The sequence below is a fragment of the Puma concolor genome, chromosome E4 (assembly GCF_028749965.1).
Source record: "Puma concolor isolate L17-30 chromosome E4, mPumCon1.1.hap2, whole genome shotgun sequence".
Lineage (NCBI taxonomy): Eukaryota > Metazoa > Chordata > Mammalia > Carnivora > Felidae > Puma > Puma concolor.
Window position 1 is genome coordinate 1,355,138 of NC_141683.1, and position 13,750 is coordinate 1,368,887.

Consider the following 13,750-nt stretch of genomic DNA (forward strand, 5'->3'; position numbering starts at 1 on the left):
CCTGTTCCCCTCCTCCCCGCACCCCCCCCCCCCCCCAGTATGGGAAGCCCAGAGGAATAGAATTAACCAGTTAAGCTAGGATTAAAGGCTCAGAGCATCTTAGGCTGAGAGCATTGGGTGCAGGGACGGGAGGACTGGTGCTTCCAGATGGCCAGTGCTTAATTGGACACAGACTTAAGGGGCCTGCGTGAAATGGAGCGGGGAAGGGGCACCCTGGGATGGGGCTGGATGGCAGATGTGGCCTAGGCAGGGAGGGAGGAGAGCAGAGAAGACGGCTGTGGGACCGTAGGGGTGTGAGGTGGAGGGGGTGGGGGTCCCGGTTGGGCTGTGTCAGCGGGGCACGGCATCTCAGGACACGCTCAGCACCCGCATGATGTTGGTGTAGCCAGAGCCAGGTCGCCAGCCTGTCACCACAATCACCAGGTCCCCAACGCGGAGGAAGCCATGGAGCTTTCCTAGCAGGGGTGCGGGAGGAAGATGACCATCAGCCGTTGGGGGACGCTGGCCAGCCCCACAGTGAGAACCAGCCGCCACCCTCCGTCTCCTCCAGTGCACAGTGTCCCACAGGTGGCGCCACAGAGAGTGTGTCCACGGGGCAGTGCGGGCCGGGTGGCTAAGTACTGGGCCTGCTGCCAGTGCTGCCACGCCCCCGGGAAGAGACGGAGTATGATCACAGCCACACAGCTGGGGGGACGGGGTCCCCTTTGTACTCTCACCTCTTACTCCTTACGTCCCACCCGGCTCCAGCAGCGGCAGCTGGGCCGACCCCTCTCCCACTGCCCTCCTCAGCGTGTCCCCTGGCCCCCGGAGGCCCAAATAGCCCGGTGTCTTAGTGACCTTCTCAGGGGAAATCTGGGACCAGAGGAGGGAGACGAGGCCCTTCGAGTGGGTGTGGAAAGTGGGGTCGGGGGCCTGATGACACAGACCTAGGGCTGGGTGGGGAGGAAACCGAGGTGGCTCACCACTCTCAATGCCAAATTGGACCCGGTGATCCACATCGTCTGCCCAGATGGCCTCTGGAGGTTTACTGTAGAGCACGGGGAAGACCCCTCGGAACAGCTGGGCCTGCCGGGCAGCCTGGGCAGAGCGGGTGACGGCAATGACCATTGCCCGAGGTCGGTACCGAGACAGCAGCTGTGCTGAGCTGCAGGAGGTGGAGAAGGTCTCAGAACGGTGAGGCAGTAGTGAGCCAGGAAACAAGAGTTGGGGTTCTGGTCCCAGGTGTCACAAACAAGCTGTGTGGCCCTGGGTAAGTCATCATATACCTCCGGGCCTTGTTTTTCTCACCTGCCCTTCTTACCACATAAGGAAGATAAGACACAATGAAGGATATATTGGAGGCAGATAATAAGAAACTTCTGGAGAAACATGAAACCCTATCATACTTAACTCACAAACGTCTCTTGTTAATCCTGACGACTCCACGAGAAAAAGTGGTTTATGGAGCCTGGGTGACTTACCCGAGGTCTCAGGGCCGATTTGAGAGCAAAGACTTGAACTAAAACCTTCTGGGACCTTCTGGAACATTCAGCATTGTAAGGCTTTGTGGGGTGAATGTAGAGGACTTGCTCAGGGGCCCTAGATGCCCAGATGGCCTGGAAGCCAATGTGCCCAGTGATGTCACACTGCCCTTCCAGCTCCCTGGAGCTCGCTGGCACAGTTCCTGCTGTGCCCAAGGCCCGCCCCTGCTGGCCCCCCCCCCGCTCTCCTGGAGCTCCCTCTGCTCTGGCCCCAGAATTCTATCCTTCGTCCCTGATGACAAGGCCGAACCCAGGCCCGGGGCCCGTCCCAGTGTGCCCCTGACCCAAAGCTCTCTCTCGGTGCTGCCTGCGTCCTCCTTACCGGCCAGACTTGCTCAGCACGACAATGGCAGCAGCACAGCACTTGAAGGAGGCCTCCACCGCGCCGATGGCAGTGACCTCAGTGGGATCCCGGCTCAGTGGCGCCACCCGGCGCAGCTCCTCAAACAGCTGCCGGTGGTATATGGCAGCCTCGGCCTCCCGAGCGATCTGCAAACACCGGGAGGTCAGGCGGGGGCGGGGCGCTGGAGCCCGGAAGGGGCGGGGCTTCCGGCGCATCTGTCTCGGTGGGGCGCCCCTACCGCGTGCTGCATCTTTACGGCCTCCACGGGAAATTTGCCCTTGGCGGTCTCCCCCGACAGCATGATGCAGTCCGCCCCGTCCAGCACAGCGTTCGCTACATCGCTCGTCTCTGCCCGGGTCGGCCGGGGCTTGGCGATCATGCTCTCCAGCATCTGGGGGACATCTGGGCGTCAGAGCTGTAGCAGTCACACTCTGCCTGGGGTCCCTGCCCAAGCTACTTCTCTGCCACTCTCAGAGGGCCCTGAAAGCCAGGGTCACGGCCACAAACTGTGTGACTCTGGCTGTCCCGTTTCCTCGTCTCAAAACGCGGGCTCACGGTCTCTCTTCCCAGCTCGGTTGCCGGAGGATCAAACACTGGACGGCAAAATGTGCCAGAGACCGAAGGTGAGGATATTCACCCTCCCCCCAGCCCAGAGAACGCGCGGGGTCCCCGAGGGCTCACTCCAGACCTGCGTGGCACACACAACGGGCTTGCCCGCCAGGTTGCAGCGTCCGATCATCATCTTCTGAGCCAGGAAAACCTTCTCAGGTGGGATCTCGATGCCCAGGTCTCCTCGAGCCACCATGATGCCGTCGCTCACCTCCAGGATCTCGTCAAACCTGGGCGGTTGGGGTGTCAGGGCTGAGGAAGCGCCAGGAGACGCCAGGGAGAGGCAGGCTGGAGAAGAGGCAGGGCTTAGGGGATGGCTGGGGCCTGGTGGGGACAAGGACCAAGCCTCACCTCTTCACGCCTTCGTGGTTCTCGATTTTGCTAATGATCTTGATGTTCCGTCCTTCCGGCCCCAGAACTTCCCGGATGGCAGCCACGTCACTGGCTTTCCGCACAAAGGAGGCAAACACGATGTCTACCTCATGCTCCACCCCGAAGCGCAGGTCCCGGGCATCCTGCTCGGACAGCCCCGGCAGGTCCACCTGGGTTCCGGGCAGGTTCACGCCCTTGCGGCTGCCCAGGATGCCGCCGTTCTCCACGTGGGTCTCCAGCCCCTCCGGGCCTGCAGGCATGGAAACAGCCAGCGTAGGTCAGGGGCGAGCCGGGGGGCAGAGTCGTGGAGGACGGGCACGGGGCGTGGGCCCCCAGGAAATCAGGAACCCGTGTCCTGTTGTCTGTCCACCTTGGGGCCTGGGCCGTGCACGGAACAGGCACCGGTGGGCGTCCGTGGGAGGGACGACTAACCCGGCAGTCCGGCCCCAACCCGGGCTGAGCCCTCAAGCCTGGACCCCGGGGGCTCCGGGGACGGGTGGGGGAGGGCGCTGGCCAGGGGCGGGGGCGGCGGGTCTACGAGGCGAGGGGGCCAGGGAGAAGGAGCGCACCCCGCGTCCCCGCGGCTGGGGCGGAGGCCCATCCGCACCGATTTTCTGCACCTGGAGGGAGATGAGCCCGTCGTCTATGTAGATGCGGCTCCCCACCGACACGACCTTGACGATATTGGGGTAGTCTACCCACACGGTGTTCGCGTCCCCCCGCGTCCGGAACGCCGGGTCCACGGTCACCAGCACCCGGGAGCCCTTCACTAGCTCCACGTCGGTCTCGGGGCCCTAGGGGAGGGGCCAGAGGGGGCCGTGAGACCCGCCCCCGGGCCCCCCTCACCCCGGCCCCGCTCCCAAGCCCCGCCCCTCTCACCCCCCGCAGGACCCCGGTGCGTATCTCGGGTCCCTTGGTGTCCAGAGCGATGGCCACGGGTCGGTAGCTGAGAGGAGAAGTTGCAAAGCTCTGCACGGCCTCCCGGATGTTGGCGATGGACTGAGCGTGGTACTGCGGACCAGCGAGCGGGCGTTTCAGGGGAAGGTCGCCAGGGCCCCCCCACCCCCCAGTCCCGCGCAGGCCTTGGCCCCGCCCACCCGGCCCCGCCCCGCCCCGCCCCGCACCTCATGGGAGCCGTGCGAGAAGTTGAGGCGCGCAATGTTCATCCCGGCCTTGATCATCTCCTTGAGGCGCTCCACCGACTGCGAGGCCGGCCCTGGAAGCGGGGATCCGCTCAGGCGACCGACCTGCTTCCCAAAGCCGGGGGGGGGGGGGGCGGGCAGCAAACCCATCACCGCGTCACGGGAGGCCGGAGACCGGACCTTTATTCCCTGAGCAGCCTCTACTCCCCCGTCAGCAGCTCTGCTTCCCTCTGCAGCCAACACCTGCCTCCCGGGGGTGGGGGCGCTGTGGGGGGCTCGGAGGGGAGCGTCCTCAGCCGGGCGGCGATGTAGGTGCTGCAGGGCGGGGGTCCCCCGGCGCGGGAGGGGGCACGGCAGGAGACGGCTGCCGGGTGGGGCATTTGGGGTCCGTCTGGGCCTTTGGAGCCGAGAGGCCTCCTAGGCCCGAGCGAGCTGCCCCCCCCCCCCCCCCCCCCCCCCCCCCGCTGCTCTGCCGACCTCCCCAGCCCGAGCCATCCGTGCTCTCCTCTCTACTGGAGCGTTCCCATCAGCATGGAAGCCTGTGTTCTCGGTTTCAGCACCAAAGACCCTCTGAGCCCCAGTTCCCCTCCGGCTCCAGCCCTGTCTCCTTGCTCTCCTCTGAAGAAAAACTCGTCGCAGGAGTTCTCCGAGCTCGCTGCCTCTGGTCCTCCCCCCCCCCCCCCGCCCCCTGTTCTTCCTTGTTCGGGCTCCAGTCGGCGCTGGCCTCCCGCCTCGCCGGCACCTCTTCCTGCCAGGGTCACCGGGAACCTCGGTGTCGCTAAATGCAGCCACTGGCCCCTCGGCAGCACCTGACACGCGTCCTCACGTGGCTTCCAGGACGCGCCCCTCCTGGCTTCCTGCTCCCGGGGCGGCCGCTCCTTCCCTGCCTCTCTTGCTCCCCCCCTCCCCTCGCCCTTAACGTCAGATGCCTGATTCTCTTCGCTCCCTTGGTGGTAGTCTGGTGGCTTCAAATGCCATCTAGATGCTGGCACCTCCCACATTTATATCTGCCACTCGGACCCTGCCCCAAACCCAGACCTGTGTTTCTGGTTGACTCTGTGCCCCTCAAACTCCCCCGCCCCTAGCGAGCTCCTATCTCCTCCCCTCAAAACCTCTCCACCGTCTTTCCTGCTCAGTTGAAAATGCGACCTTCTGGTTGACTCCTCTCTGGTTCCTTCTTCAGCGCCACCCCCACGCCATGTCCGACCCATCTGGAAATCCTGTCAACTCTGTCTTCCAAATGCTTTCGGAACCCCGTCTTGTCTCACCACCGCCCCTGCACCTACCTGGTCTGAGTCAGAAACACTGCAGGAGGGGCGCCTGGGTGGCTCAGTCCGTCAAGTGTGGGACTTGATCTCTGGTTGGTTGGTTCAAGCCCGGCGTCAGGCTCTGTGCTGACAGCTCAGAGCCTGGAGCCTGCTTCCCATTCTGTGTCTCCCTCCCTCTCTGGCCCTAACCCCCTCGCATTCTGTCTCTGTCTCTCTCAAAAATAAATAAACAAAAAAAATTTTTTTTTAAATTTTTAACGGGCACCTTGGTGACTCAGTCGGTTGAGTGTCCAACTTCGGCTCAGGTCATGATCTCCCAGTTCGTGAGTTCGAGCCCCACGTCAAGCTCTGTGCTGACAGCTCGGAGCCTGGAGCCCGCTTCCGATGCCGTGTCTCCCTCTCTCTCTGACCCTCCCGTGCTCACACACTGTCTCTCTCTCAAAAATCAACATTAAAAAAATTAAAGATCTTTTTTAAAAATTAAAAAAAAAGAAGCACCTCAGCAGCCACAGGGGCTCTTGCTCCCACCGCCACCCCAGTCTCCCCAGTACAGCCAGGGCAGCCCTCGTGGGAGACCAGCCATTCTCCTGCTCATTGCTGGGCCGTCGTCTCCCACTTCTCTGGGTGGGGGGGCCCCACTCAGACTCTGACAGTGGCCACCAGGCCCTACACGGCCTTCTTCTCTCTACAATACCTTCATCCGGCCACTCTCCCCTTGATGTCTTCTAACCGTCCCAGCCTCTTTGACTCAGGGCCTGTGCGCTGGCTGCCCCCTGGTCTGGAACTCTCCCCCACCCGCCACAGACACCGCCCTCCTCACATCTCCTTCCGTCTCTGCGCAGATCTGATCTTCTCCCCGCTTGGGACGGCAGCCTGCCCCCCACCCCCCCCCCCCGCCCTGGGGTCCCTTCCTCCACTCCATTTTTCTTTTTTCCATTGTTCGTATCACTTTTTCAAGTGCTAAATAGTTTACTCCTTTTTAAGTTATTATGTTTAGCATTTTTCCATATTTATTATTTTGAGAGAGAGAGAAAAAGAGCACACGTGGCAGAGGGTCAGAGCGAAGGAGAGACAGAATCCCAAGCAGGCTCTGCAACAGCGCAGAGCCCGATGTGGGGCTCGAACCCAGAAGCTGGGAGATCGTGACCTGAGCCGAGGTCAAGAGTTGGACGCTTAGCTTAACTGACTGGGTCACCCCGGTGCCCCTACAGTTGGTATTTACTGTCTCACCCAGCTGGGTTTTCAGCTCCCCAAGGGTCGGGATCTTTGCTTCGCTGATCTACCCCCAGGGCCGGGGCCTGACACCTTGGCTACCAAGTGCTCAACAAGTATCTGTTGAACGAATGACCCGGTCTGAGGTCCGGGAGGCTGGGGTGGGGGGGGGGGGGGGTTGCTTACCGATGGTGGCGATGATGCAGGTACTCCGGGCGGCCACGGGCTCCGAGTCGATGTCCAGCAGGCACAGGTGCTCTAGGAAGGTGTCCGCCATGGCGGCCGACAGCTGCTGCCGCTCGAAGAAGGCCGTGCCCAGCTCGTGAACCAGCTGGGCCCCGCTGACCCGCCGTAGGTACCCGGCTGGCCCTGCAGCAGAAGAGGGCTGTGTGGGCCCCCGCCTCACCGCCCCCCCCCCATCCCAGCGCTGCGCTCCCGCCCTGAGCGCTCCAGGTTTCCCGGGGTCCTTCCTCCGGCCTGGGCACTCTACATGCATTATCCTACCTAGTTCCAAGGATCCTGTGGAGCAAGTACCGTTACGTGCTCTACAAGTGTCCCCACTTTCCAGAGAAGGAGACAGGGGTTGAGGAAGATTAAATAAATTGCCCCAGATCATAGAACTTCTAAGTAACAGAGATGGGATGCATGTCCGGGTCTGACCCACTCCGGCCTGCCCTCACAACCCCGACCTCCTGCCCTTCAGCTGCTGACTTCCCTCAGCCCCGGCCCATCACCATCTCTGGTCCACACTGGCTGCTCATTGTCCAGAATCACCCAGTCCCCTTTCCTAAGGTTCCTGTTTTCTTCCTTCCAATGGGTGGACTTCCCGAGCCCCTCCTCTGAGCTCCCCAGCCCCTTCAATGCTACTCTGGTCCCAGGGTCCCCGGAGCTTGACCCGGCCCAGCCCAGAGGAGCCCCACGTCCAGCCGCACCCTCCATGCCCCCGGGTGCCCGCCTGTCTCTGGGTGTCTGTCCCACACTGTCTGTGGCCGAGGCACGAGGCACGAGGCACGAGACTAGGGAGCAGTTGTGCGTGCTGGTTAAAGTGTCACCACCGGGGGCCAGAGTCCAGGCAACACGGGCAGACCCCGTGGTTCCCGTGCGGCAGGCTCCTGTGTGCTCTGCCTACAGGCGCTGGGAAAGAGGCTCAGGCCAGGGCCCAAAACTTAACACCGGGGAGACTCCAATAAACACAGACACCCCCCGCCCCCGCCCCCGCCCCAATGCCAAGGCCCTCTCGGCCGGCAGCAGATGTCTATTATTTGTATCTCTACCTCCGCTCCTGATTTCCACCCTCGTTGCCTCCTATGCAGTGGCTTCTGTCGCCTCTCCTTACCTCCTGGAGCCCCAATCAGGACGGTATTTATGAAGTCCCTTAGGGAATTCGAGATCCTTGACCAAACGTCCTGGGGTGACACATTCTCCTGGCGGGACATGCTACAAAGGGAGGGGCTATGTGTGGGGTGGGAGATGACAAAACTACTGTCTTATCTAAGGGGCCAGAGAAGAGAAGAGGGGCACGCCCTGCTGGCTGCCCGGGTCCCCACACGCTGTCCCTCCCCCAGGCTTGCACGCGCTCTGCCCCGTCTCCTGGCATTCCCCGTCTCTCATCCATTTTTCCCGATAAGTCTTCAATCCACTCATGCTGTCATCAACCTGAGTAGAGATTTTGGTGATATGGCCCCTTTTCCTTTGTCCTTTATTGAAACGAGCCCTAGATGAATCCGGGAACAGGAGGATTTATGGTAGAGACTGGAGCCTGAAGGAAGGGCTTGGGGAGCACTTTGATGGTGTGGGGACAGTCTCTGGACGGGCTCTGATGGCATCGCCGTCACCGGGACACTGGCTACCGGGACACTGGTCCATAAGTGTCCCGGTATGGACTTATGGACCACCTACTTCGTGCCAGGTCCTGAGAATACAACGGTGGGCAAAACAGGGCCTTTGTCCTCTATGGAATTAGCAGTGTGGGGAGACAGCCTATAGACAAGCACCAAAGAAATGAATATAGAACCACAAAGTTTGTAACTGCTATTAAAGAACAGATCAGGGTGTCAGAGCAGCAAAGTCAACAGGGAGGAAAGAGGAAACTTTTATTTTAAAGTTTATTTAGGGGCATCTGGGTGGCTCAGTCGGTTAAGGGTCCAACTTCAGCTCAGGTCATGATCTCACAGCTCGTGAGTTGGAGCCCCGCGTCTGGCTCTGTGCTGTCAGCACAGAGTCCGGAGCCTGCTTTGAATTCTGTGTCTCCCTCTCTCTCTGCCCCTTCCCTGCTCGCGCTCTGTCTCTCTCTCTCTTCCTCAAAAATAAACATTAACAAAATTTTAGGGGCGCCTGGGTGGCTCAGTCGGTTAAGCGTCCGATTTCAGATCAGGTCATGGTCTTGTGGTTTGTGGGTTCGACCCCCGCATCGGGCTCTTTGCTGACAGCTCGGAGCCTGGAGCCTGCTTCGGATTCCGTGTCTCCCTCGCTCTCTGCCCCTCTCCCACTCACACTCTGTCTCTCTTTCCTTCAAAAATAAATAAACATTAAAACATATTTAAAAAAATAAATTTTAAAGTTTGTTTATGTATTTTGAGAAGGGGGAGGAGCAGAGAGGGAGAGGGAGAGAGAGAATCCCAAGCAGGCCCCATGCTCAGCTCCAAGCCCCACTTGGGACTCGATCCCATGACAAGGAGATCACGACCTGGGCCGATACCAAGAGTTGGACACGCAACCGACTGAGCCATCCAGGTGTCCTGAGAAATGTATTTTAGGTGAGATGGTTTGGTCAGGCCTCTTTGAAGTGTGATCATATTTAAGTTGGGATTTGAAGGATGAGAAGGAGCTGGTGGGGACAATTGGAAAAAAGGAGTTTTTCTGTGGGGTTGGAAATAATATGTGTCGATGCTCTGAGGAAAGAAAAGGCCTAGTGCTGGAGGCCGGGGGGGTTGGGCCCTGACGCCGTGTGCCCGGTGGAGGGGCGTATGTGCAGGGGTCAGGAGGCCGGGTGCCCGGCGGAGGGGCATGGCCCTGTGAGACTGGAGACACAAGCAGGGACTTGGAGCGCACCGGTGGAGTGGCCTGACGCAGCGGACACTCTAGATCCCTGTCACTGGCGGGTGGGGATCACAGAGTAGCAGCGGCCAGTGTCAGAAGCAAGCCCGGTGGGAGGCAGTGGCGAGACGGATGTGCGATGTGTCTGGACAAGAGCACACAGGGTGGAATGATGGATGCGGGGAGGATGCGGGGACAGGCAGACGGAGACTTCCATCCCCTGAAGGATGGCGCTGGGTGGGGTCTGGCTTGACCAGTCGGGTACATGGCAGTGCCATTTACTGAGTCCAGTAACCAGTTTGTGGGAGAAACATTCAAGGTTTTAGTTTTTTTTTTTTTTTTTTTTCAGAGAGAGAGAGAGCACGAGTGGGGGAGGGGCAGAGAGAGCGGGGAAGGGGGACAGAGGACCCAAAGCGGCTCTGCTCTGACAGTAGGGTCCGATGCGGAGCTTGAACTTAGAAACCGAACCGCGAGACCACGACCTGAGTCCAAGTGGAACGCTCAACCAACCGAGCCACTCAGGCGCCCCTCAAGGTTTCAGTTTTAGCCAGGCTAAGTTCAAGGTGCCAATTAATCGTTAAATCCCCAAGCAGACATTAGGATGTGTGCATTGAGCACCGTGGGTGTGCTGGGCCAGTGTTCGGCACCTCACGGGTATCTTCTCTTTTATCATCGTGACAGCCTAGAAGGAAGGGAGGATCGATAGCCTGTTGGATGGTGAGGAGACTGAGGCTCGCGGGGTGTGCCAGCATCTTCTGTCGCCACTCCAGATCCTTCCTCTACCCTTGTCCGCTCTGTCAGGGGGCCAGGAGGCTGAAGGCTTGTCCATGGCTTCTGTTGGGCTTGGCCACAGAACAGGAGATGGGACGGAGGAGAGGGAGGCTGGGCATTCCACACACACCCCCCCCCCCGCCTCCCTGCCAGGATGCTGTAGGTCACAGCTGCCACCAGAGACCCTCTCCAGATTCTAGGGGCTCTTCTCTCCCCATCCCCTGGGCCCCCAAAGTGGCACTAAGCCCACTGTTTCTAGATCTGGGGTAATGCTCTGTCCCCTGTGGTTCAGCAGCACCCTGTGCACACCTTTGGATATAACCCTGCTAGGAGACGTTGCTCAATTTATCTGATTGGAGAGAACCCTTAGTTCCTGATGGAACCCTGCCTGATACACTTTGGGGCTAGAGATCTTGTCGGCAGTGGAGCTGGGATTCGGACTCAGAGTGGTTGCAGAGGCTGAGCTGTAGCTCCTAAGCACCATCCCTCCCGTCAGACTCTAGTTGGAAAAAGAAAGGGGTTAGGTAGCAGGAGGGACTTACCAAGGGGAATGAGCACAGATCCAAGGCTCTGTTTCTATTTAAAAAAATTTTTTTTAAATTTTTTTTTCAATGTTTTATTTATTTTTGAGACAGAGAGAGACAGAGCATGAACGGGGGAGGGGCAGAGAGAGAGGGAGACACAGAATCGGAAACAGGCTCCAGGCTCCGAGCCATCAGCCCAGAGCCTGACGCGGGGCTCGAACTCACGGACCGTGAGATCGTGACCTGGCTGAAGTCAGACGCTTAACCGACTGCGCCACCCAGGCGCCCCTATTTAAAATTTTTTTTAACCTTTATTTATTTTTGAGACAGAGAGAGACAGCATAAATGGGGGAGGGTCAGAGAGAGGGAGACACAGAATCTGAAACAGGCTCCAGGCTCTGAGCCGGCAGCACAGAGCCTGACGTGGGGCTTGAACTCACTGACTGCGAGATCACGACCTGAGCCGAAGTCGGACGCTTAACCGACTGAGCCACCCAGGAGCCCCCTAGGCTCTGTTTCTAGAAGACAGGAAAAATAAAGATGGGTGAAAGCTGTAACCAGAGGGAAGGGACGTAACAGACTTCAGGGACTGGGGGATTAGGACTTGTGCTTGGGGGTTGGGGAGGGACATGGGATATTTAAGGCTGGCCTGGCAACTTCAGACAGACTGGAAGGCCACCTGGGAGGAGAATCCGGGAGATCCAAACCCCAAGTAGCTTAACAGGAGGTGGGGTTGATGCCCGAGAGCAGGCCCTGTCCTACAGAGGGACAAAAGCTTTGACCTGAAATCGGGTCAAAGAGGAAAAGCATTCTGGCTGACCCCCGGCCCACAAGCAACCGCACCATGTGAGACGTATTTTGCGCCTCATCCAGGGCCAGGCAGCTCTGCGCAGGAGGCCTGGAGGCGACAAAACCAGGCTCACAGGCCTGCACATCCCAGCGGGACCGGATTGTCTTGCTCTGTCCGATGAGAGTCTTCCCACACCCCGAGACGCGCACATGGCTGCCCCACGCTGGGTCCTGAAAGTCAGGCCCCCGCCGCGGGACTGGGGACAGACAAGAACGCTGGCAGTTAGGTTTCACAAAGTGGGTCGGGCCGGTGACCGTGTGGTGTTCAGGACACAGAGGGGACAGGAAGGGTGGCAGGTTGTGTGTGAGGGAGGGGGTCAGGAGGTTGCACCCTGGTGGCCTCAGGGTTGCTGCAAGAGGTCAAGGACAGAGAGTGCCCAGCGCCGGTACACGTGCACACAGACACTCCCTGTCCGCGCACGCGCACGCGCACCCTACCCCCGAACCGGCGCTTCCACCCCCGCACAGACACGCTCTCTCACACGCGCACAAGGTCCCCCCCTCTGCCCCCCAGCTTGAGGACGCTCGCTCGGCACCACGACCCCGGCCGGCCGGCTGGGGGCGCCTGAGAGCTGCCCCGGGGCCCTTGAGGCGTCAGGGGCCCGCCCCCGCCGGCCGGACACTCGGAGCGTCGGTTTTCTCTTCTGTCGAGACAGACCAGCTTCCCCGCGGGGCGCTGTAACCGGCGGCCGCGTTGCCGCTGTTGTGGACGTGCGCCTGGCCGCCGTCTCCGACCTCCGGAATCAGAATATGGGGGGTGGGCCCTGCGGCTGTATTTCCAAACGTTCCAGAATTTGAATTTGTTCAAACATATTTACGTTTATTTGCATAAACACTTGTGCAATATACAGAACTCAGAGGTCCAGCGTATGGGTGAAGTTTCTCCCTCCCCGCCCCCAGCCCCGCCCCCGCCTCTCAGCCCTCCCCCCGCTCCAGGAAGTTCTACCAGATTTCTGGAGTTTCTGGGTCTTCTCTCAGAAATGGACTATACAGGTACAAACAATATATATCCCTCCCCTCCCTTTTAGATATAAGAACATTTTGTTTTATTATTATTTTTTCACCCATCTATGCCCAATGTGGGGCTCGAACGCGCGACCCTGAGATCAAGGGTCACTCGCTCCACTGGCTGAGCCAGCCAAACACCACAACCTGTTCCTTTTTTATGCAAGTGGTAGCAGGGCACTGTACCCTCCGTTCTGTACCCCACCTTACCCTAGAGCTTGGACTCTGTGCATACGGAGAGAGCCCTTAGTTTTGCGCAGGACGTTTGTAATGGCCGCTCGGAAACCCCTCCGTGATCTCTGCCCAGAGAGCAGCTATAGGCTGAGGCCAGTCCAGGCCCAAGTCTCTTTGAGTTTTTCGAAACATTGTGTAAAATATACACAGGCTATAAATTACCAGGGCACCCAGTTGGCTCAGCCGGTGGAGCGAGCGACCCTTGATCTTGGGCCGTAAATCCCAGCCCTATGTTAGGTATAGAGATTACTTAAAAATAAAATCTTCTAAAATTTACCATTTAACCATTTTTAGGTGTACCCTTCAGCGGCGTCGAGTACATTCACAATTTTGGGCACTATTTCCAAAATTTTTCTCACCGACTCAAACAGAAACTTCTGTCCTCATGAAACACTAACTCTCTGTGCCCACCACCCGCTCCCCGCCACCTCTATTCTCCTTCGTGTCTCTATGGGTTTGTCTACTCTAGGGACCTCGTGCAAGTGGGACCGCACACTTCTAGTCGACGGCTCCTTTCACTTAGCACGTTTCCACGGTTCCGCCATATTGTAGCAGGTGTCAAATTTCCTTCCTTTTTAAGGCTGAATAATATTCCACAGTCAATCTAGCCCACACTGTGTTTCTCCCTTCATGTGTGAACGGACCCTCGGGTTGTTCCCGCCTGTCGGCTGGGGTGAATGTGTTGCCGTGGACGCGGGTACATGGCCTGGAGCCTTACGTGAAGGCCTGACTCATTTCCCCCGGACTCTTTTGGTGCCTGTGGCGAGAAGAGGGACAGGGGTCTGGAGAGGAGGGGCAGAGGAAGCAAACACGGCCCACCGATGACTCCCCTCGCACAGAGTGCAGCTGACGGCCTTATGAGGCC

General features: G+C 59.2%; 1 protein-coding gene and 1 long non-coding RNA gene across 4 annotated transcripts; both read right to left on the reverse strand.

Annotated features, from left to right (window-relative positions):
* Window positions 1-70: 70 nt before the first annotated feature.
* PKLR (pyruvate kinase L/R) lies at window positions 71-7,930 on the reverse strand. Of its 3 annotated transcripts, none has more exons than XM_086693050.1 (11): window positions 7,803-7,930; window positions 6,653-6,835; window positions 3,969-4,060; window positions 3,724-3,855; window positions 3,452-3,638; window positions 2,824-3,094; window positions 2,552-2,702; window positions 2,102-2,254; window positions 1,843-2,009; window positions 963-1,144; window positions 71-455 (listed from the first exon to the last, which is right to left on the reverse strand). In XM_086693050.1, exons 1-11 carry the CDS (start codon window positions 7,900-7,902, stop codon window positions 349-351), a joined length of 1,725 nt encoding a protein of 574 aa, XP_086549176.1. In that variant the 5' UTR covers window positions 7,903-7,930; the 3' UTR covers window positions 71-348. The 3 variants fall into 3 exon arrangements, with proteins under 3 accessions (XP_086549176.1, XP_086549177.1, XP_086549175.1); XM_086693051.1 differs by lacking the exon at window positions 7,803-7,930 and adding an exon at window positions 7,399-7,494; XM_086693049.1 differs by lacking the exon at window positions 7,803-7,930 and adding an exon at window positions 6,971-7,392.
* A 1,924-nt stretch (window positions 7,931-9,854) lies between these two features.
* On the reverse strand, window positions 9,855-10,867 carry LOC147572192 (uncharacterized). The gene is made up of 2 exons (XR_015245738.1): window positions 10,816-10,867; window positions 9,855-10,344 (listed from the first exon to the last, which is right to left on the reverse strand). It is a non-coding gene; the product is annotated as an uncharacterized LOC147572192 (long non-coding RNA).
* Window positions 10,868-13,750: the final 2,883 nt, after the last annotated feature.

What these genes read in the sequence shown, in the direction of transcription:
- PKLR (XM_086693049.1), bottom strand. Translation starts at nt 7,082, where the DNA reads ATGATCTGGGGCAATTTATTTAATCTTCCTCAACCCCTGTCTCCTTCT. An exon ending in CCTCCAGGTGCAGAAAATCG is followed by an intron (nt 3,095 to 3,451) that starts GTGCGGATGGGC and finishes CCATGCCTGCAG; the next exon opens with GCCCGGAGGGGCTGGAGACC. An exon ending in AACCACGAAGGCGTGAAGAG is followed by an intron (nt 2,703 to 2,823) that starts GTGAGGCTTGGT and finishes CCAACCGCCCAG; the next exon opens with GTTTGACGAGATCCTGGAGG.